At 52.6% G+C, this 21,315-nt stretch overlaps 1 protein-coding gene across 7 annotated transcripts in view; it reads left to right on the top strand.

Moving 5' to 3' along the window:
- CTIF (cap binding complex dependent translation initiation factor) overlaps positions 1-21,315 on the top strand; it is a 296,900-nt gene that overhangs the window by 105,635 nt on the left and 169,950 nt on the right. For all 7 annotated transcript variants that reach the window (XR_004344270.1, XM_032595318.1, XM_032595316.1 and 4 more), the window contains 3 exons: positions 6,235-6,308; positions 7,543-7,647; positions 12,858-12,933. Coding sequence is in view for 6 of the 7 variants with exons in the window: in XM_032595318.1 (XP_032451209.1) it covers positions 6,235-6,308; positions 7,543-7,647; positions 12,858-12,933 (255 nt within the window). In the remaining variant the exon portion in view is untranslated. The remainder of the gene's footprint in view (positions 1-6,234; positions 6,309-7,542; positions 7,648-12,857; positions 12,934-21,315) is intronic.

Below are 21,315 nucleotides of genomic sequence, written 5' to 3'. Positions count from 1 at the left end.
CTTCTTCCACATGGTTTAAAGCGCTCATTATCCCTTTGTGATCTGTTCTGAGAACAGCACGGTTCACACTGGCATGAGGCCCCCTAATTGCCAGGAAAAGGGCCTGTTGTGAAGGATTCGGCAGCGTTTAAGTGCTAAAAACGATCCACTGAAAAGGGTGGTTGCTTCTGATTAGGCTTCTCAGAACCTTGGCCTTGCAGCAACCTGGGGGGCAGGGCCCGGGTGACCTCAGGGCTGGGGAGGGGAGGGGGCTCAGAGAAGAGCTCTAGACACAGGAATTGCACAGCAGAGGATGCTCTTGAAGAAGCCAGTGCAGTTCTGTGGTGGGCTCTCAGTGCCTAGATACCTGAATCCTTGCTGCAAAATTTTTAATGAAAGATGCTGGGTCCCAGGGCTACGGTGAGAAGTGAGTGAGTAGAGGGATACAACAAAAAGTGAAGCCAGGGTTCCTCGTTGAGGGGATGCAGCATAATTGAGGAAGAGTGTTAGAAGACCATTTCCCAAAGTAGGTTCTGTGGAACCCTAGTCCTCTGTGGAATAAAGAGGAAGGATGGGGTGGCTTTCTGGCCAAAGGAGTTTGGGAAATACTTGCAGAGTCAACATCCATCTAAGACCAATAAAGGCACCAAGAAGTTTGGCAGTAAAGTAATTCATTTCACAGTCTTTTGGGGCACCTGGGTGGCTCAGACCGTTAAGCATCCCACTCTTGATTTCGGCTGAGGTCATGATCTCACGGTTGTAGGCTTGAACCCCATGTCAGGCTCTGCGCTGACAGCACAGAGCCTGCTTGGGATTCTCTCTCTCCCCCTCTCTCTGCCTCTCTCTCTCTCTCTCTCTCTCTCTCTCTCTCTCAAAATAAGTAAACATTAAAAACAACAACAACAACAACAACAACAACAACAGCAATCTTTTAACTCAATGCGTCCCAAACATTTGACAAGGGAGCCTTTTTGAACTTTTCTTCCCCACAAAACCCTTTGAACATCCAGTTTCTAGAAGTGTGTTCCATGGACCACCCCAGCTGCACTAAATTTAACCTGGCAATGCTCCTCTCCCCGCGTGATTCTGATGCACATTGACATTTAAGAGCCAGTGGATTAGTGTTTCTAGAACACCACTGGGAAGCACAGCAGTCGAAGAGTCGGGAAGCGCTGGACGTGCTGTGGGTTCCTGGGGCACTAGCGTCAGCCGAGGAAATGCTCGGCCGCGGAGAGGAGGGGTCTTGAGCTGGAGCCTATCAGAAACAAAGACTGGGGTTGGGGAGGACATTTGTTTTCTGTGAGTCTAGGAAGGGTACAGTGGTGCAAAGAGGAATATAAGCCCCTATCTTGGATAGCTTGGCGTGACCTCAGAGCCCTTCACACTAACACTGTGCGTTACTAGTGTGCCAGGGAAGCCAAGGTCCCCGCAGTAGTCGGCTGCAGCCTGGGGCTTGGGAGAGCAGGGAGTACCTGGGGACAAGCCAAGCGCTGGTCACCCTCTGCTCCGTCCTCTGCTTGTCCTTGCCTCTCATGCAGCTCAGTGTGAGTAAGGGGTGGGGGTGGTTTGGACGGTGGGGTGGGTCTGGCTCCAGGTGGGAGGTTCCAGAAGTCAGACTGCAGTCTGCCTGTCTGTGGGTCTGTCTGTCTGCAAACCCCTGCCCCTCTGTGACTTCTCTGTAATAATAGGAGAGTTTGTGGAACAGGTGGCCCGTATGCACACACGTGTGCTGGGAGTTGCAAGGTTTGAGGACTGGCGCCCAGAACTCAAGAAACGGGAATATCCAGACACCCTAAAGGCTTTGGCAGGATCTGAAGCCCCGTGGCAAGGTGACCTCATGGTCAGCTTGAAAGGTGCCAGCCCAGGGCTGGGGCGCAGGGGACGGGAGCGTGAAGCTCTTGGTTCCTGGTGGTCCAGCTTTGCCGTTGCCTTCAGTCTGACCCCTCCGGGCACTGCCTGGGCCACCATCCCGGCATTGACAGGGAAGCAAAGGAAGCCTCAGCAGGCGGGGTCTTCCCTCTGTGGGCCAAGATTTGATGGAGATTGATTTTGCCTCCAACTGCCAGGCAATTTCCCCAGCCCCTGTTGAGAAACGGTTGCATGCCGTGATTATATGCCCGTCACATTCTGTTGCAACGAGCTCTGAGGAAACATCCAGAGTCGTGTAATATGCCACAGCTACTGTGTCACATAGATCGGAGATAAGTAGGTCGTCCCCTGTGACCGAGACTCTCATTGTGAACTTCTCCAGACTTGCCCTCTTACCTGTTCATGGGGTTACCTTCCTGTTCTGATTCAGCACAGATAGGCATCTTGGCCTGGGCTCCCCCAGCTCAGCGGCCCTGGCGGGGGGGTTGGTCTTCAACCTTGCCCAGTGCCCTCACCTCCTCCAGGGCTGCTGAATTGGAAGCCAGCCAGACACCAGGAGTTGGGATTGGGAGGGTGATGAGGCAACTCGGGGAGGGAGGGAGGGGTGGTCCTGGAACATTAGGGGTCACCTGATTAGAGGACTGTAAATCACGCCATATTTGTTTAGTGATGTCTGCCACTGGAGGGAGAAGGCGTGGTGGCAGTGTCCGTCCGTGCCTTGCTGGTCAGAAGGAACCAATCTTGTCACACTCTGAGCGCTCTTTATTTAAATACAAAGAATCTCAAGCCCAGACTTCACTGAGGTCACAAATGGCAAGAGGAAGATAATGAAAGTTGATTGAAGCAAAAGTCAGTCCCGTAGACGTTTCTTAGGCACCGGGCGAAGAGCTCTGGGGGACCCAGAGAGGTGGCTATCCCTGATCTAGTGCGGGAGAAAGGTCACTATATGCAGATGGAACGAGAGCTGCCTCACTCCACCTGCATGGATGGTTAGTTTAGGGCAGAGCAAGGTTACTGCAGTTTGGGCGGTCACGTGAGCCTCCCAGGTGGTCACGTGAACAGGAGAGGAGCAAGATGGGGTTGATAGGTCACTGTCGATAATGAAAGGGATTGTGGGAATGCAGGAGTGGACAGGTGTGTGTAGGAAGCACCGAGGTGCACAGAGCCACCGTGTGGCACCATATGGAGAGGTTACGTATGGCCCGGTTGACTCACAAGAGAGGATTGTGGGGCCTCTCAGGGCATGGTGGGAGCAGAAAGTTTTGTCACTTAGAACCTGGGGCTCTGGCTGGTGGTGCCACAGGCAGGGCCAGTCCTCCTTTTATTGATGAGGTCTGAGGTCATGCATCCTCCCGTGTGTCCCCTCAGCCCCCCCATTTACTACTCTCTCTTTTCCCCACACCCCCTCTTTGTCTCCTGCCTGGTGTCTATGAAGGTCCAAGCGCTTGGGCCCCTCCGCTGGGTGCTCCTTGCCTTCAGATTGATTAAAAGCTGGAATGTACCCGCAAACTGCTCTCTCCCTGGAAACTAGGTTGGTTTCCACGTAAGAGGCTGGTGAGTCAAGCATGCTGAGTACAATGCCGGCAGGGAGGAGAGCGTGCTTACCAACTCTGACCAACTGGAAGACGAGGAAAATCAAAGACAAAACCAAATCCCGAAATCATGGGGCTTCTTTGTCAAGGTGCTGGTGTCTCTGCTGGGAGAGGCAGAGGTGGAGTCATTGAGCCTGGTTCGGGTTCCTTTCTAGTCCACTGGGGCTTTGTCCAGCAGCCTCTGGGGTGATGTTGGCTGTGGTCTGCAGGGGAATCGCCACCAGGGAGGATAGAAGATGGGACTTTTCACGGGCTGGCTCCTGGGGATGTGGATGCTGGGAGGTCAGAGACTGGCCTGAGCCGGCATGGGCTGCTCTGTTTGCAGGATGCAGGAGACCCTACCCCCTCAGGTGGTTAGTGTGGCTGTGAGGACGTGAGAAGGTCCTGGGGTTGGTGCGGGGGGCATCTGCTGACTGCAGGAGGAAGGGACATGACTGACCACCCTCAGAAAGGGAGTTTTTAGAGGGGTGGATGGTCGATTGCCATATTAGTTTGCTAGGTCTCCTTGATTCCATACTTCTGACCCCCAAACTGGCTCAACCTAGTGAAAGGTATTATCAGTCCTATAGTGCTGGAGTCCAGAAGTCTGAAATGAGGGTGTGGGGAGAGCCATGATCTCTGTGAAGTCACCAAGGAAGGATCTGTTCCAGGCCTGTCTCCCAGCCCGCAGTGGTTCCCTGGCTTGTGGCAGCGTGACTCCAATTTTCCATGGCCTCCTCCCACTGTGCATGTCTGTCTCTGTGTCTAAATCTCCTCTTTTTATAATGGGACCAGTCATATTGGATGAGGGCCCACCCATATGACCTCATCTTAACTAACTCCATCGGCAACCACCCTATTCCCAAATAAAGTCACATTCTGAGGTACTGGGCATTAGGACTTCAACATGCGAATTGGGGGGGGGGCACAATTCAACCCCAACAAGCACCGAGGAGCACTTGTGGGGCCCCTAGTAGGCCCTGGCCAGGCCCTGGCCCTGTGTGGGTGATCCTAGATACTCTCTGGGCTGCTGTGCCCCCTGTGCAAAGCCAGAGGCCCTGAAGTTCCCCATAACGCCCTGTTGGGTCCTGCCTTTCCCTCATGCTGTCCCCTTTGCCAGAATGACCCCTTCCCTGCTTTTCTCTCTGCTTGCCTCACTTCCATGTGTCCTTGCGTCCCCTGCTCAGGAGGAGTCACCAGCAAAGTTGCCTGCGCTCTGGTCCCGTTATGGCTCCTTGAATCAATGCACATATCGCACTGTCTTGTAATTATTTATTACATGTGTGTCATTGCACACCTACCCCTCTTTGCAGGCAGGGTCTGTGACTCCTCCACTTCTGTGTCTTCAGTGTCTGCCTAGGCCTAGGCCCGTGGAAAGGTCTCAAATGATCATCCAGTGTAGGAGCTAGTAGACCTGAGAAGTGGCAGGTGTGGGGACAGATCAGTCCTAAAAACAAAGGCTGGGGATACTATCAGGACTCTAACCAGGAGGTCCTAACACACATGAACAAAAAGTATACATATTACGTGCATACAGTTCAGTGGGTTTTCACAAGCTGAACACACAAGCACCCAGATCAAGAAACAGAACATTAGCAGCACCCCCTGCCCAGGACCCTCCTGGGACCCCCGCTTCCTGAATTCTGTCTCCACAGATTAGTTCGTTGGCCTGTCGTTGAACTTGATATCAATTGAATCATGGAGTTGGTGCTTTTTTTGTATCTGGGTTCTTTTGTTCTTCTTTACATTTTGGGGGCTTATTAATGCTGTTGTAGGTTTTAATTTGTTTATTCTCCCTGCTGTGCGATATTCCAGTATGTGACTATGCCATAATTTGCATGTCTAGTCAACTGCTGGGAAGCATTTAGGTGGCTTCCAGTGTGGATCTATTGTGAGTAGTGCTGCTCTGTACTTCTGTGTGCTTCGTACTGTTGGTGAACGTCTATGCACGTTTTGGTTGTGTTTATACCTGTGAGTGACGTCCTGGGTCATAAGGCAGGCACATGTCCAGTGGTCCTGGAGGTGAAAATCTTGATTTTAAAGAGTGTGATGATGAAAGCAGACTAGGGGTAACGAGGGATGGAGGGCATTAGGAGTAAGGCAGGTTGTCAGAGAACTTGGGGAGATTGTCAGCCAAGGGGCAGAGAAGCCAAATGATAGAAACTGGGTGAAATAAAGCGCTTTCTGTGTATCTATGGGATGGATCGTATAGGGGACATTGGAGGACAAAGACTGGAACGGGGTTTAGAGAATTTAGAGAATTTAGAGAATTAGAGAGTTAGAGAATTTAATCACTGGTATAGCCTTGGTCAGTGGGGGCTTCTCAGGGCCTCCTGATTTCGAGAAGTGGGGCTTAACTCCAGAGGAAGTCAGCCTTCCAACACGGACCTGCCAGTGTGTCTGGCTTTCCAGAGCCTCTGCCTGGGAAGCAGCCACTGCCATCCAGCTGGCAGTGGGCTGGGGAGCCATGGGCTGGGGACAGCAGAAACCCAGGCTATTTCTGTACCTGATAGTAAAGCTCTATGTCTGACATACGCAACGGTGAGGGCCTGTACCTGGGTGTGTCTGACAGCAAAGTGAGGGCCTGTACCTAGGCGGGGGGCCGGGGGGCAGTGGTCCTCGTGACTTACTGGGTGCACTGGCCAGGATGCTCACTCCAGTGGCTCTCTCCAGCCTACAAGCTGCCCAGAACGACCAACCGAGGGAAGAGAAGGAAGGCCTCTGCGGCCTTCTCTGGGATTAGGACTTTGGCCACGTGTTCTCAGGGTCCTGACCAAGCCAACAATGTCCCCATTTTTCATCCCGTCTCTTCCAGAATGGCAGCAAAGACAACTCTCTGGACATGCTGGGCACGGATATCTGGGCTGCCAACACCTTTGATTCCTTCAGGTAAGCCTTTCTTCCTCTTGTCTGTGGCATATGCCTCTGGCTGGGACCCCAGGTCTTGTCCTTATAGAAGCCCCATGGGGTCTTTGGAAGTTGAGTAAATGTTGAATGTTCTTTGATCAAGAAGTGGAGAGAAACGAAGAGGGGGTGAAGTAGCAAGGATGAGGCACCTGAGGAAGGAGGTCAGAGAGAGAGAGAGAGAGAGAGAAAGATCAAAGGAAGGAAAATGAGAGGAGACCATCCAAGAGGAGGAAGAGGAGGCAGAGAGAGGGTTGAGGGGAAAGAGAAGACAGACACTAACAGTCTAACCACAGGGGAGAGGGAGAGAAGGCAAAGGGATGGACTGACTAGTGGTTGGAAGAGCAAAGGAGAATGGCACATGGTGGACACCAGGCCACCCATGTGAGAGCCGGGGACAGACGGCTGTGGCTGCAGATACTTCCCTTCACCTGAGGTCGTAGGGTTTGGAGGCCGGGGGGTGGCCGTAGAGAGGTCTGGAGGAAGGAAAGGTGGTCAGTAGCTCAGATTCTAGAAGGTTCCTGAAGGGCCAGGTCGGAAGAACAGGTATTGGCCAGGGTTCCTCAGTATGAGGAGATGGTGCCCCTGAAAGGTTTGCTAATGGGTGCCTACCATATGTTCACTCCCCTGGGGAGTGACGGCTTGGGGCTCTGGATGGGCAGTGGCCCTTTAGCTCCCCTCCGCCCCTGGCCTTGGAGCTGGCCAACGCTGGGCGTGCTCCAGGCACATCCGTGGCTCAGACTCAGGCTTTCCCAGAATGGAAGCACCTTTGTCTCCTGGGTCTGGGACTTTGTGGGGCTCAACCTCCCACCCCACTGACTTGCCTTATGTACCTCAGAGCTGCCTTGCCACCATTTTGAGCTGCCATCGTGACAGATGTTTGGCCTCCTTTATTTCCAGCCTTCCGGAAGGAAGCTCTGAAGTGTTTGGGGGGGCCTCCGTGGAGCAGGCATCAGACTGACATGCATTGCTGTACAGCAGGGTTGAGGAATGGGGAGCCTCCTGCCCCACTATCTGAACACAGAGCTGACACCGCCAGCTCCATTCTGAGGGAGGGGTCTCTGTCGACCCTGCCCTCGGCTGGTGGGTGTCCTCCCCAGCCTGCCCACCTCTTTGTGAAGACGCTCCCTGCCAGGCTTGTGCCCAGCTGTCTGGTGCCATGGGTAACTGGGCTGGTCTCCCCCTTGCCTCACATTTCTCACCTTTTCTCGCCCTCTAGTGGTGCCACCTGGGACCTGCAGCCCGAAAAGCTGGACTTCACGCAGTTCCACCGGAAGCTGAGACACACGCCCAAGCCGACCCTGCCACACATCGACCGGGAAGGGTAAGGGGTGACCAGGGGCTTTTATACAGGGGTGGGTAGGGTTACAGCTGTCCCGGGGCAGAGAGGGGCCCTTCCCTGGGCGGGCAGGCATCTCTGCTGCACTGGGAACACACAGGTGGCTGGTGTCCGGAGAGGCTCTCCACCCACAAGTTCCCAGGGGACATTGGTGCTGCTGGTACAGGGGCCCCACTTTGAGAACCCCTGGTGTAGTGTTTGATTTTATACCGGGTTGTCTCATCTTCTCAAGTTTATTTTGGAGCGAGAGCGCGTACACATGTGAGTTCGAGCAGGGCAGGGGCTGAGAGAGAGGGAGAGAGAGAATCCCGCAGGGTCCGTGCTATGGAGCCCAGCACGGGCGGGGCTCAGTGTCACAAACCACAAGACCCTGACCTGAGCCCAAACCAACAGCCGAATGCTCAACCCACTGAACCAACCAGGCGCCCCCCACATTAACCATTTTAAAGTGTTCAATTGCGTGTCATTTCATATTTTCATAATAGTGTGTAACTATCCCCTCTAGGTAGTTCCAAAATATTTTCAACCCCCCCAGAATAAAATCGATGTCCCCTAAGCGGTGACTCTCCATTTCCCTCTTATTCCTGGCAACCACCGATCTGCTTTCTGTTTCTGTGAATTTCTCTCTTCCGGTTATTTAGATGAGTGGGATCATATGTGGCCTTTTGGGCCTAGCGTCTTTCACTCAGCATAAAATTTTGAGGTTCGTCCACACTGTGGCGTGTATTTCATCATGTGGGTCTGTCACTCTTTGTCCATCCATTCATCTGCTGATGGGCGTTTGAGTTTTTTCCACTTTGGCTATTGTCAATTATTCTGCTATGAACATTCACGTGCAAGTGTTTGTTGAGTCCCTATTTTCAACTCTTCCGGGTAGGTGCCTGGGAAATGGAATTGCTGAGTCACATGGTCCGATTCTGACACCAGTTCTGATGTGTGTGGGGTTTTTTCCATCGCCACCAAGCAGTTTTCTGATGCCAGTGGAGTGTCCCACGATTCAACTCCACGCTGACACCATCGACCTAGAAACAGCATCAGACCCCCCAGGTTGAGGGCTCAGTCCTACAGATCGACCCCTCTCCCCATTGCAGACGCCAGCCCAAAGTCCAGTCTGTCACCTGTGCTTCAGATGTCAGACTGTAGATTGGGGGTTCCAGCGACGCCCCCCCCCACTCCCTGGGCTCTATTAATTTGCTAGGGAGGCCACAGAAGTCGGGAAGACATGGTACCCGCTAGATTACTAGTTTATATCAAAGGATAGAACTCAGGAATAGCCAGATGGTAGAGATGCATCAGACAAGGGATGGGGAAAGGTGCCAACTGCCATGCCCTCTCCAGAGTGCACTCTTCCAGAATCTCCTGTGCTCACCAACCCGGAAGCTCTCCAAAGCCCCTCCTTTGGTTTTGGTTTTTGTTTTCATTTTTTTTTTTTTTTTTTTTTGGTGGCTTCATTACACAGGCATGATTGAGCAAATCATTGGCCATTGGCCAATGATTGAATCTCTAGCCCCTCTCCCCTCCCTGGAGTTGAGAATTGGGACTGAAAGTTCTAACCCTCCAATCACATGATTGAACCGGCTCCCTCCCTTAGATTCCCTAGGTGGGTTTTCAACAGTCGCCTCATTAACATAACAAAACGCAACTTTGTCTTCTGTCCTCACTTAGGAAATTCCAAGGATTTGAGGAGTTCTATACTAGGACTGGGGACAAAGACCAAATATAGCTTGTATGAGTCACAATATCACACATGGTAATTCCATGTCTTAAGTTTTTGTGGAACTATTTCGCCAAACTATTTAGCACAGAGGCTGAATGTCTTATATTCCCACCAGCAGTATACGGGGCTTTTCTACATTTTTGTCAACACTTGCTGTTCTCCTTTTCTTTCTTAGACTGATGGCTTTTACTTTTCCTTCCAGTCCCTACCTGTCCACTCTCACCTCCCGTCACTTCACATCTAAACATGACTGATATTGTTGGCTGTATTAAACATAACTGCGTCTCACCTGCTCCCCACCCCACCCTAGTGGGCACCCCCTCTCTGAGCACCCTGCTCCCACCTGCGCAGAGTCATGAACAAAAAGCCTGGGGAGGGAGAGGCTCTTGTCTCTATTGTACAGTTGGGAGAAACGCATTTCAGACACGCCCAGGAAGAGCCATGATTTAAGGCCTTCTGACGCCATCCAAGGCCCCGGTCATCACACCAGAGTATCCGTGAATCAGTTTAACCCCCTTAAACTTTCATGCAAAATCATGCGTTTGTGTATATTTTTCTGGGGAGAGACCCACCACGTGCTTCATACTCTCCCAGGGGACCCCAGCCTCTCACCACGGCTCCTTTTTCCATCGTCCTGTCTGTGTGGGATCTGCTAGAATTCCCGAGGTCACTTTTCCTTGGGTGGAGAGGGGAGATGGCCTTCAGCATGGAGGGACCCTGTTGGAATGAGAGCATAGGTGAACGCTGGCCTCCCCAGGTTCCTAGGGGATCCTGGGTTCAGCACCCGGTGGCCTCCTTGTGGTTAAGGCAGGAACTGTGTCACCCTCAGAGTCCAGCCATGCTGGGGATGCACTCCACGTGCCCAGCCACTGCAGCATCCCTCGGAAGCAGGGTACCTCTCGGTTGCCAAGGCTTCCCGCAGCCCATGTTTCCATGGAGGGACAGAAATCAGAGAAAGCTGTTGCCTTGGAAACGCTGTAGGAAGCAGTGACTCAGCTGGTCTGTAGCAACCTTTTGCCCTCTGTACCTGCAGTCCTCCCAGGGAGCTCTGAACCCCAGAGGACAGGTCTTGGGGGACAGCAGCCCTGCCTGCACAGCCCCCTGCTGCCCCCAGGAGCTGCTGAGGTGAGGATAAAACGCTGCGCCTGTGCTGTGCTAGGCTGGCGTATAACGCATGCTTGGAGCTCAGGGCAGCTGGGAGTCCGGAAGTGGGGGGATAGCACACAGGACCTGGGGGAGAGGGCGTCAGCTGTTCCATTCGGCCCACAGTCCCCAGCTTTCTCCTCTCCTGTTGCCAAGGTGCATATGAAATACAGACGCAGGCCATTGGTACCTTCACGGGCCAACCTGTAGTTAAAAGGTGGTTGGATGTTTCCAGAGGTTGCTCTGCATCTTTGTCTGCAGCCCAGCACATCAAGAGGCTGGGGTGGGGGTGGAGGGTAGGGGCAGAGGGGGTAAGAACTCTCTTTCTCCACGTGTCCTTCCCACCTTCCTTCTACCCCTTCCTCCCCAGCTCCACCTCCTGGCCTTCTAGCTCCATATTCCCCCTTTACCCATCCCCTTTACACCCCCACCCCCCTCCAGTGGCAGGAATGCTGACATCCCAGCTGGCAACATACATGGGCTTAGCTCCAGGCCATTGCCCCGCTACCCTCTGCCCAGGACATTCTCCAGGATTCTCTGCTTAGCCAGCTCATGACCCACCTTCCTCCTGCCCCAGATGGTTCTGGATGCTTCTGGATGTTCTGGGCAGCACTCCTCTGGGTTCAGTCTATGCCCTGTTTACACTGGGGTAAAGCCCAAGCCAGAGCCCACGCAGAAGCTCTTGTCAAAAGGGGGGTATAGATGGCATCCTCCTGCCCTCTTGCACTCCAGCCTTGGTGGGTTATGTGGCCACCCCACCTCCTCTGTCCCTAAGTCTTTCATAACACTTATCTCATGCTGCCCCCTACTGGTGGTCACCGCCTTGTCAGTTGAGCTTAGGACGTGTTTCCGAAGAGCTGTTGCGTTCTGGAGGACAGGAACCACAGCAGATTTATTTTCCATGACTCCCAGGGAGGTTGACAGGGCCCAAAACACAAGAGATGCTCGGCAAATATTGAACAAATAAATCCTCTAAATTTTGAGAGTCGCCTTAATGCTGCAGCTGGAAAATGCTGGGGCCGTCACACTGGGCAGCCCTCACCGTGTCTGGGTCCATAGTCACACCAATGAGAGCAGTGATCACTGATCCATCCTGGGCACTGTTCCAAGTGCTGGCCTCGTGTTATTGAAAACTCATCACAACCTAGGGAGGTAGGAGTGTTATCTTCACCTAGACAGGTGGGGAAACTAGGAGGCACAAAGAAATGAGCAACTTACGTGAGCCTGGGTCAGCTCCAGAGTCTAGGCTCTTAATCCTTCCCTGGGGCAGCAATTAACAGTAGTAGCCGTAAAATACTAACAAAAGAGTAACAGTAATGCTAGTAAGATAGTTGTAAACAGGACTAGTACTGGCAGAAGTAGTCCTCGTGGAACTAATATATTTACCTTATTACTTACTTTACTATGCTTGCATGCCATTATTACCCATATTTACCATTAAACATGGTATGTAAATATGGATGTGCCTGTGTGTGCACAGGGTGCACATGGGTGTGCCTGTGTGTGCGTGTGTGTATATCAGCTACATTAATTTCATCCTCCTACCACCCCATGATGTTATACACTACTAATGATCTCCATTTGACAAGTGGGAAAACCGAGGTCCGGAGAGGTTAAGTGACTTGCGTAGGGTCGCCCAGTTAGTAAGGGACATAACTGGCGTTCCAGCCTGGCAGTCTGATTCCAGAGTCTGCACCTTAAGTATGCAGAAGACATGGGTGCTCGATGGCGAGTTGGGGTCAGCGTCTCTGGCCTGTTGGTATGTCTGCCCACAGAGGGCGTAAAGACAAAGCATCGGTATCTGAGTGGGCTTGCTGGACTGGCCCAGAGTCAGGCCAAGGAGGGAGAAGTCCCTGTTGCGGGCCTGTGTGACCTCAAGAAAGTTGCTTGGTCTTTCTGTTCACTCATCGCCCCTTTGGTGTAATGGGGCGAGATGATGAGGTTTTGCAGGAGCTGTGACGGGTTTTGGGGTATTCATCAACAAGGAGCTTATTAGCGTCTTTGCCTGGAAGGGTCGAGGGGAAATCTGGTACCTCTGTCACCTCCCTGGGGGGTCGGATGTCACCTTAGTGCCCCCTGCCTCTGGACTGCTCCCAGAATGCCCGCCTGCACGAAGTCCTTTGTTCTGCAGGCAGGGCCCGTGTTGCCAGGCCTGGGGAAGGAAAGCATGTTTCTCCAGAGCTGTTTGCTCTGGGTGGGACAGGCTGATCCTACAGGCCTGGAGGTGGCAGGGCCGGGTGTCTCCTGGCCATCCCTGCCCTTCCTGCTCGGCAGGCTGGGGTAGGATGCGTGAACGTGCCGACTCCTCAATGCCTTTCTGTCTTTTCTGGCCCAGGTGTGGAAAAGGGAAGCTAGAAGACGGGGACGGGATCAACCTGAATGACATTGAGAAGGTCCTCCCGGCCTGGCAGGTAGGTGCAGGAGGAGAGTCTCCAACCTTCCAGCCAGGTCCCAATCTTCAGCCTGGGCACAGCCTGGGCACCCGCTTAGCCCCTTCCTCCAGCAGGGTGTAACTGGATGTACTGCGGTGGGAGGGAGGCAGGGGTGGGTGCCTGACGAGGCCCAGGGCGTCCCATCGTGATGTGTGTGTGGTGGCACGCTCTCTGCACTTGGTGGCGGGCCTGACATCCCCCAGAGGTGAAATGGGGCCATGCTGTGGCAACTCGGCGCACTTGTCCAAGTTTTTTGTCCCTTGACCTGAAATCTCTGCCGGTGTGGCCTCCCGCGGTGTGTTCCTGGGACGGGCAGGGCTGCTGGGATTGCCAATGTGGTTGGGGCTATTTTTAGGCTTTTGAAAAGTGGAGATGTCCTGCCAGCCTCCAGGTGTCTGCTGTGCTTGCTGATTTTGTCATCGACTGGGCTCCTTTCCCTGGATCGAGCCTGGCTCCGGGACAGTAGGATTCACTCAGCAAAGAGACAGCAAATCTGGGTCTCGAGATGCTTCTGGTGCTGGTCTTTGGGCAGAAACAGTGGGAATCTAGCTGCATCCGAGTATGGGGGTGGGGCCTGCCACAGCAGAGTGAGAGTCGCCCTCCTAGGTGACAGAGCCTGCCTGGTCAGGGACCTGCCACCACACTCACCACGTCACCCTGTCCTTTTCTCTACTGAACCTCATGCCATTTCATCTGCTCCCATGGCTCACCAAACTCTGCCTATTTTTTTTTTTTTTAAGTCTTCTCTGTGTGTTTCATTTCGGATACTTTCTATTGCTGTGTCTTCAAGTTCACTAGTCTTTTCTTGCAAAGTCCAACCCTACTGTTAATCGCATCCAGTGTATTTTTCATTTCGGATGTTGTCTTGTTCATGTCTAGAAGTTCAGTTTGGATCTTTTTTTCCTCTCTCTTCTTCATGTTCCTGCTTTCCCCTATCTCCTTGAGCATATAGAATCGATTTATAATGACTTTTTTAAGGTCTTTCTCTACTAATTCGGTCACTCATGTCATTTCAGTGTCTACTTCTATTAATTGATTTTTTTCTCTAGATATAGGTCATATTTTTCTTTGCATGCCTGGTGATTTTATGTCAGATACCAGGTATTAGGAATTTTACATTGTTGGGTGCCTGAGTTTTGTTAGTATCCATTTAAATATTTTGGGCATTGTTCTGGAACACAGTTAAGTTACTTCAGAACAGTTTGATCTTTTCACAGCTTGCTTTTAAAGCCTTTGTTAGGTGGGGAGCCTTTTGTCTGGGACACATTTTGATCCACTACTGAGTCAATACCCTTCTGAGATTGCTACTGAGAACCTTGTGTATTAGGAGGTGTTTCTACCTCATCTGCTGGGAACTATTTCTAGCCTTGTATGATCTCAGGGGATGGTTCCATCTATTCCTTTCAGAAGGTTTTCTACTGGCTCTGGAAGTTTCCTCGTACACATGCACAAATCAGTGCTCAGCCAAAGACTCAAGGGTCTGCGGATTTCTGGATTTCTCTTCTCTGGTGTCCTGCCTTGCAAATTCTCGTTGTCTCAGACTCCCTGAATTTTAAACTCTATCCCCTTAACTCATTGAGACCACTAGGCTCTCTATGTGTTAAGACTGGAAACCCTCTTTCAGGCACCAGGCTGGGACATACATAGGGTTCACCTCATTACAAAGGGAAATGTGGTGGCTTAATGGTGGAGAAACCTGGAAGAGCCTAATTTGACCCTATGGTGAGGTTAACATCATTAGTGACAGGTTGGGTAGGCACCATGTGCTGTCTGATGTGCCGCATGGAGAAAACCCGGCACCCTTTCTGGGGTTTTCCTGCCGAGAAAGCACAGCCTGAGCCTGGTCGTAAGGAAACAAATGTAGGGAGCATTCCCTAAAACTTGGATAGGAAAGACAGGAAAAGACTGTGGAATCTTCCAGGTTGGAGGGGACTAAACAGACAGACTACATGCAATATGTGTTCTTCGCTGAGATCCTGGACCAGAAGACTTTGTTGGATGGTTAGGGAATGTGAATGGGGTCTGTGGGTGGGGCGGTAGTGTTACCTGGGCATCAGTGTCCTGACTTGAAGGGCTGTATGATGGTTATATAGGCAAGTGCCCTTGTGTTGGGGAAATACACACTAGAGTACTTGAGGGATATGGAGCTTCATGTCTGCAGCCTGTCCTCGAATGTTTTGAAAAAGAAAAAAAATAATGAGTATGTAGATGCATAGCTGTGATGAAGGGCAAACGTGGTGAGTAGTAAGTCTGGGAATCTGAATGAGGAGCGGAGGGAAATTCTTTGTACTGTCCTCACAACTGTCCTATACATTTGAGAGACAAAAGAATCAATATCCTCAGCCACGGTGTGTAGGTCAAATAGCTATAGGGGCGCCTGGGTGACTCAGTGGGTTAAGCACCTGACTTCAGCTCAGGTCACGATCTCGCGGTTTGTGTATTCGAGCCCCACATCGGACTCTGTGCTGACAGCCCAGAGCCTGGAGCCTAATTCGGATTCTGTGTCTCCCTCTCTCTGCCCCTCCCCCGATCATGCTCTGTTTCTCTCTCAAAAAGCAATAAACGTTAAAAAGTTAAAAAAAAAGAAATTACCACTGCTAATGTAAAGCTAGCTTTGGTAGGGGCGCCTGGGTGGCGCAGTCGGTTAAGCGTCCGACTTCAGCCAGGTCACGATTTCACGGTCCATGAGTTCGAGCCCCGCGTCGGGCTCTGGGCTGATGGCTCAGAGCCTGGAGCCTGTTTCCGATTCTGTGTCTCCCTCTCTCTCTGCCCCTCCCCCGTTCATGCTCTGTCTCTCTCTGTCCCAAAAATAAATAAAAAAAAAAAACGTTGAAAAAGCTAGCTTTGGTGCAAAAGACAAAAGGGTAAAGTACTCAATAATTACTATTACTGCTCCATTCCTAAATGTTTACGGCATTCATTATTGAGAGGGAGACTATATTTGAGAGCCACAGATCCAGGGGAGGATCCCGATTCCCCCTGCCCTAGGTGAGGTGCTGAGCCCTCGATGGCCTTTGAGCCAGCAGCCTGTGGCATCCTGGCTGGAAAGGTAACAGGTCTGACCATTTTTTTCCTATTTGATGCCTGTCCCCTCGCTCCCTGGGGAGCAGAGCAAAGCAGAGGGCCTTTCGTTCCTGCTCAGAGGGCAAGGAGGGCTGGGCCCGTGGCTGGCGGGGAGGGGCAGCAGAGCTCAGGGGTTAAGGGTTAGTGTCTTGACCCCAGACGCGGATCTTAGAGAATCCTGGCCCTGCCATGGACTAACCAAGGAATCGAGCTAGTTACTTACCCTCACTCTGCCTCGGTTTCCCCCTGTGTCAAATGAAGATAATGACAGGATCCACCTCATGGGGTTGTTGCAGAAGATTGAGTACCTGAGTTCATGTGAAGCTTTGGGAAAAATACCTGGTGCATAGTAGGTGCTCCCTCCCAGGGAGAGGGGGCGGATCCCCGTACCGCATCCCCACCCTGTGTACCTTTCCTAAGTGGCATCCTGGGTGTGGTGGTGCAGAAAGATTGCACTAGAAGTCGGGAGGATCAAGCTGTGGACCTCTGCCCCAGAAGCGCTGCTAAGCATGGGGAGTGGTGGTGGGGAGACTGGAGAAGCAGGCTCAGGGGCCACTACTTAGACTCGCCCAGGACTGCTCTGCCGGCATCTCTAACCCAGTCTACTGGGAACGGTTTCTCTTGAGGAAACGGTTCTACTCCTTGACAAATTGTGAAAATCCTCAGGCCAGGGTTCCCCTCAGGTTTCACGTTCTAGGCTTTCTCTCTTCCAGGAGCGGTACATCAGCAGGCACTCCTAGTTCTCGAGGGCTACGTGTGACACTTCAGCTCTTAGGGGCTGCTGGTGGTGGAAGCCTTCACCCCTTGCCTGTCTCCGTTTTCAGTGTGGAGCCACACAGCAGTAGCTCTCTGATTCTCGCGTGCACACGTGCCACTTTGAGTCAGCTTTGTGCCCAGAAAACGGTCAGCAGCGTAAGTCTCTACACCCACGGCTATTGAACATTGACCGCACATCAGATTCACCTAGGAAGCTTTTACATCCACATCCTCCTGGCCCTACCTAGACCCACTGCATGAATTATCTACCGCTGCATAGTAAATAGCTCAACATCTAGCAGCTTAAAAAACACACACGGAGGGGCGCCCGGCTGGCTCCGTCGGTTAAGCGTCCAACTTCCGCTCAGGTCATGCTCTCATGGTTCATGGGTTCGAATCCCGCGTCGGACTCTGTGCTCAGAGCCTGGAGCCTGCTTCGGATTCTTTGCCTTCCGCTCTCTCTGCCCCTCACCCGCTCGCACTCTGTCTCTCTCTCTTTCAAAAAATAAACACTAAAGAATTAAAACACACACACACACACACACACACACACACACACACTGATTACCACAACATACTTTCAGAGGGCCAGGGATCTGGGAGGAGCTTGGCTGGGGTTCTGGCTCAGGGTCTCTCCTGGACTTGTAGTCAGGCTGACGGCCAGGGTTGCAGCCATCTGAAGGCTTGACTGCGGCTGGAGGGCCTCCTTCCATCCTGGCCCCCTCACATGGCTCCTTCACTTCCACCTTGGTTGTTGGCAAAAGGCTTCAGTTCCTTGCCACGTGGACCTCTTCATAAACTGCTTGAGTGTCCTCACACCCTGACAGCTGGCTTCCTCCAAAGCAAGTGATCTGAGAGAAAGAGAGAGAGAGAGAGAGAGAACGAGAACAGGTGAGAAGGGCGAGCATCCAACACAGAAGTCCCGATCTTTTATAACGTAATCTCGGAAGTGACGTGCTATCCCTCTGCCACATGCTATATGTCGGTTGCACACACCGGTGCAGAAGGGACCACACAAAGGTGTGACTATGAGGGGGCAGGGATCATTGCGGCTGGTGACCACGTCTACTGAATCATACCCAGGAATCTGTATTTTTTTTAGAGCATCACAGCACACTCTGCACTCTTATCAGAATTATCAATAAGAGTTGAAATCCTAGTTATGGCTGACGATGCTCATGACTTGACCTCTTCTTGGGTGTTTGTATTTCATACGGGTACCGTTAGGACAAGGCTGACAGACTTCCTGATCCCCAAACAGAGCTCTGGTGGTAGAATCTGAGGCCCTCGGAGTGCACATTGGGATGACTTCTCTGAGTTTTCCTAGTGTTCTTCAAAGCCCCTCACAAACAGAGCCGGCTGGTTGAGTTGTCCATCTTTGGGTCCTGAGGTCAGCTAACCCAGCTATTGGCATTTGGGGTGGGACAAATCTTAACTGGATGAAACTGTCCAACGCAATGTAGGATACTCAGTGTTCCTAGCCCCAGACGCTGAATGCTCGTCACTGGGGAGGGGTGACCAACCATGGTGATCACCAAAAATATTTCCAAATACACTGTGCACCCAGTGGGAGACCACTGAAGGGGAGAGAAAGCCGACCCATAGCCTGAGGACCCCCAGACCTCCCACAGAGGCTTGGGCCTGAGCAGAGATGAGTGGGCTACATACGCTGTTTTTGACAGAAGTCAGTTTGAGGAGTAGAAGGAAACCTACATTAGGTACCCTCATGCAGTTAACCTCAGCCGCGGCTCAGTAGCGAACCTCAGTAGTTAACCTTATCTGAAGTTCCGCTTTCCTCGGTCCGTTACCCGGGGTCAGCTTCGGCCAGGAGCAAATGATCCTCCTTCTGCTGTGTGGTCAGGAGGTCAGTGGTGGCCTACCACTCTGTCACAGCCACCTGCGTCATTCGTGTCGCTTCATGTCACCACGCAGGGGTCTTATCACCACCTGTCCTCAGAGGGAGGGTGAGTACAGGACAGTGAGATATGTTGAGAGAGACCCCACATTCACATAACTTTATTACAGATATGGGTTTTTTTTAATTTTTAGAAAATATTTTTATGTATTTTTGAGACACAGAGAGACAGAGCATGGGCAGGGGAGGGGCAGAGAGAGAGGGAAACAGAATCTGAAGCAGGCTCCAGGTTCTGAGCTGTCAGCACAGAGACCGACGTGGGGCTCGAACTCACAGACTGTGAGATCATGACCTGAGCTGAAGTCGGACGCTCCACTGACTGAGCCACCCTGGCGCCCGTTTTTTTTTTTTTTAATGTTTATTTTTGAAGGAGAGGGGGACGGAGTGTGAGTGGGGAGGGGCAGAGAGAGAGAAACACACACACAGAATCTGAAACAGGCTCCAGGCTCTGAGCTGTCAGCACAGAGCCCGACGCGAGGCTCGAACTCACAAACCGCAAGATCATGACCTGAGCCAAAGTCAGACGCTCAACCGACTGAGCCACCCAGGTGCCCCTATTACAGATATTGTTATAATCATTCTATCTTGTTGTTGTTGCTACTCTCTTACTGTGCCTCATTTGCAAATTAAACTTTATCATAGCGCATACGTATGCCCAGGAAAAAGTGTGTGTGTGTGTGTGTGTGTGTGTGTGTGTGTGTGTGGTTCAGTACTCTCTGAGGTTTCAAGGCTTTATAAGTCATCATCGGGGTCTTAGAATGTATCCCTGGTGGATGAGAGGGGACTACTTTCTTGCCTCCCCACCTCACCAGGAGGAAAACAGAATAAAGGGAGAGACTGGCCTGCAGATCACTGCTTACCTGGCCTCCATTTCCTCCACCCCACAAAAGAAGCATTAGACTTGCAGCCCGCTGTCTCCTCAGCATCTCCCCACACGATAGAGGCCCAGGGTACCATCCCTGATCAAACTCCTTGTATATAGGAGCCTTTGTGATTTGCTCCGGCCCACCTGTGCCTTGCCCAGGTCAGAGTCCTTGTTCCTTGTTGGGGGAAGTCTGGGCTCTCTCCCTGCAGGCTTCACCTCCCTCCTCAGTGCCCCTCCAGGAGTTGTTCCCTGGGACCTGAATGATGGCTGAGCATGGGGCAGAGCACCCCAGTGGTCCCCCCAACTTCATGACTGTTGTAGATTTCCAGGGAGCTCCGGCTTCTCTCTCACTGGGAGTTGCACACGGGGTACTTGTCACCGTGAGTGATCTTAGGTAGGAGTGCCTCAGCCAGCTCAGATTCTGACACCTGGGTACCTGGCCAAACTTCCCTCCAGTCAAAGCTGAGGACCCTATCCCTGGTGACCCCACCTGGTCGTATTTCCACAGCGGGACCCTGGGGGACCCCTACTGCTGAGACTTCTGGGGCCGAGCCCCTGGAGGCACCCAAGGACCTGGGAGCAAGGCAGACAGGTGTCCACCTCTTCCGGGTATAGTTCTGCACCCATAAAAGTCACTTTGTTGGTTCATAAGGGCCGATGCTGGTGATACGGACTGTCCCTAAGGTCTGCCTCCCTGGAGCGGTAGCTGAGGGGGAGGGTGGATCGTAGCATCCACAAACACCTGGCAGCCCCCAGGGAGCTGAGGCTGGCGTTGTTCCCCCACACTTCTGACTGGGGGAGGGCAGCTGGGGGCTCTGAGTGCAGTGACATGGGTTTGGGGGGTCATCAGTCATCGTTCTAGGTGGTAAAGCCATAGGGCAGGGCAGAAGCTCACACAGTTGGACCTAGAATGGAGTCCTGGGGGGTCCCGCGTGCATTTTGGGGCTCTCTGTTGGGAACTGTGTGAGGGTGGAACGGGGTCAGCCGGCCCGCCATGTTGGCAGTGATGGGGTCACCGCAGCGTGGCCCCAACTCAGGAGTGTCAGGAGGCCATGCAGGGACACCGGCTGCACTGACATCTGCTCCCACTAGGGGACACCAGCACACCACTCTGGAGGCTACTCAGTGGGGTTTGCGCTCGCAAGTCCCTTGTCCCAAGCAGCCGAAGGTGTCCTTGCCCCCTTATTGGTGCTCAACATGCACCCATGTCAGAAACATGACCCAGGCCAATGCTCAGGCCATTCCTCCCCAGAACAAGGGAGAGGATGAGGGGATAAAGGAAGTGGTCACACAGAGGTGTAGGGAAGTACCTGTTTGACCCAAACGTGCCCCACTCTGAAAAGGCCTGACATTTCTCGGCGGGTCCTCCCCCTCCCCCGCAGGCCCCTGGGAACACAGGCTGCTCCCAGGCAGGCACGCCCCTCAGCCTCTATCAGCCGCCCAGACAGGGAGGGTGCCTTCCCGTAGAGTGAGGGGTGCAGGCAGCATTCCCTCCACACCAGAAATCTTGACCTGGGCCTGCAGGGGAGGCGCCCACTGGCGTGGGCCTTGGGGCCTCACAAAGCCTTGGCTCCTGCCCTTGGAAGAACAGACGCTGGCAGTCTGCACTGAAGGGAAAGGAGCTCTGTAATCCGAGCCAAGTTAAACTTGACTAAGTTCAAGTTCAAGTTCAAGTGAAAAGCAAGGGAATGGACTCCGAATAGGCCCGAGACCACTGCCCAGACAGCGCCCCAAGGCTCCGTCACCTTGAGCTGTGGTAACG

Source organism: Lynx canadensis, chromosome D3 (assembly GCF_007474595.2).
Source record: "Lynx canadensis isolate LIC74 chromosome D3, mLynCan4.pri.v2, whole genome shotgun sequence".
In the NCBI taxonomy this organism is placed as follows: domain Eukaryota; kingdom Metazoa; phylum Chordata; class Mammalia; order Carnivora; family Felidae; genus Lynx; species Lynx canadensis.
Note: the sequence above shows the minus strand (reverse complement) of the source record. Positions and strands in the feature narration are given on the sequence as shown.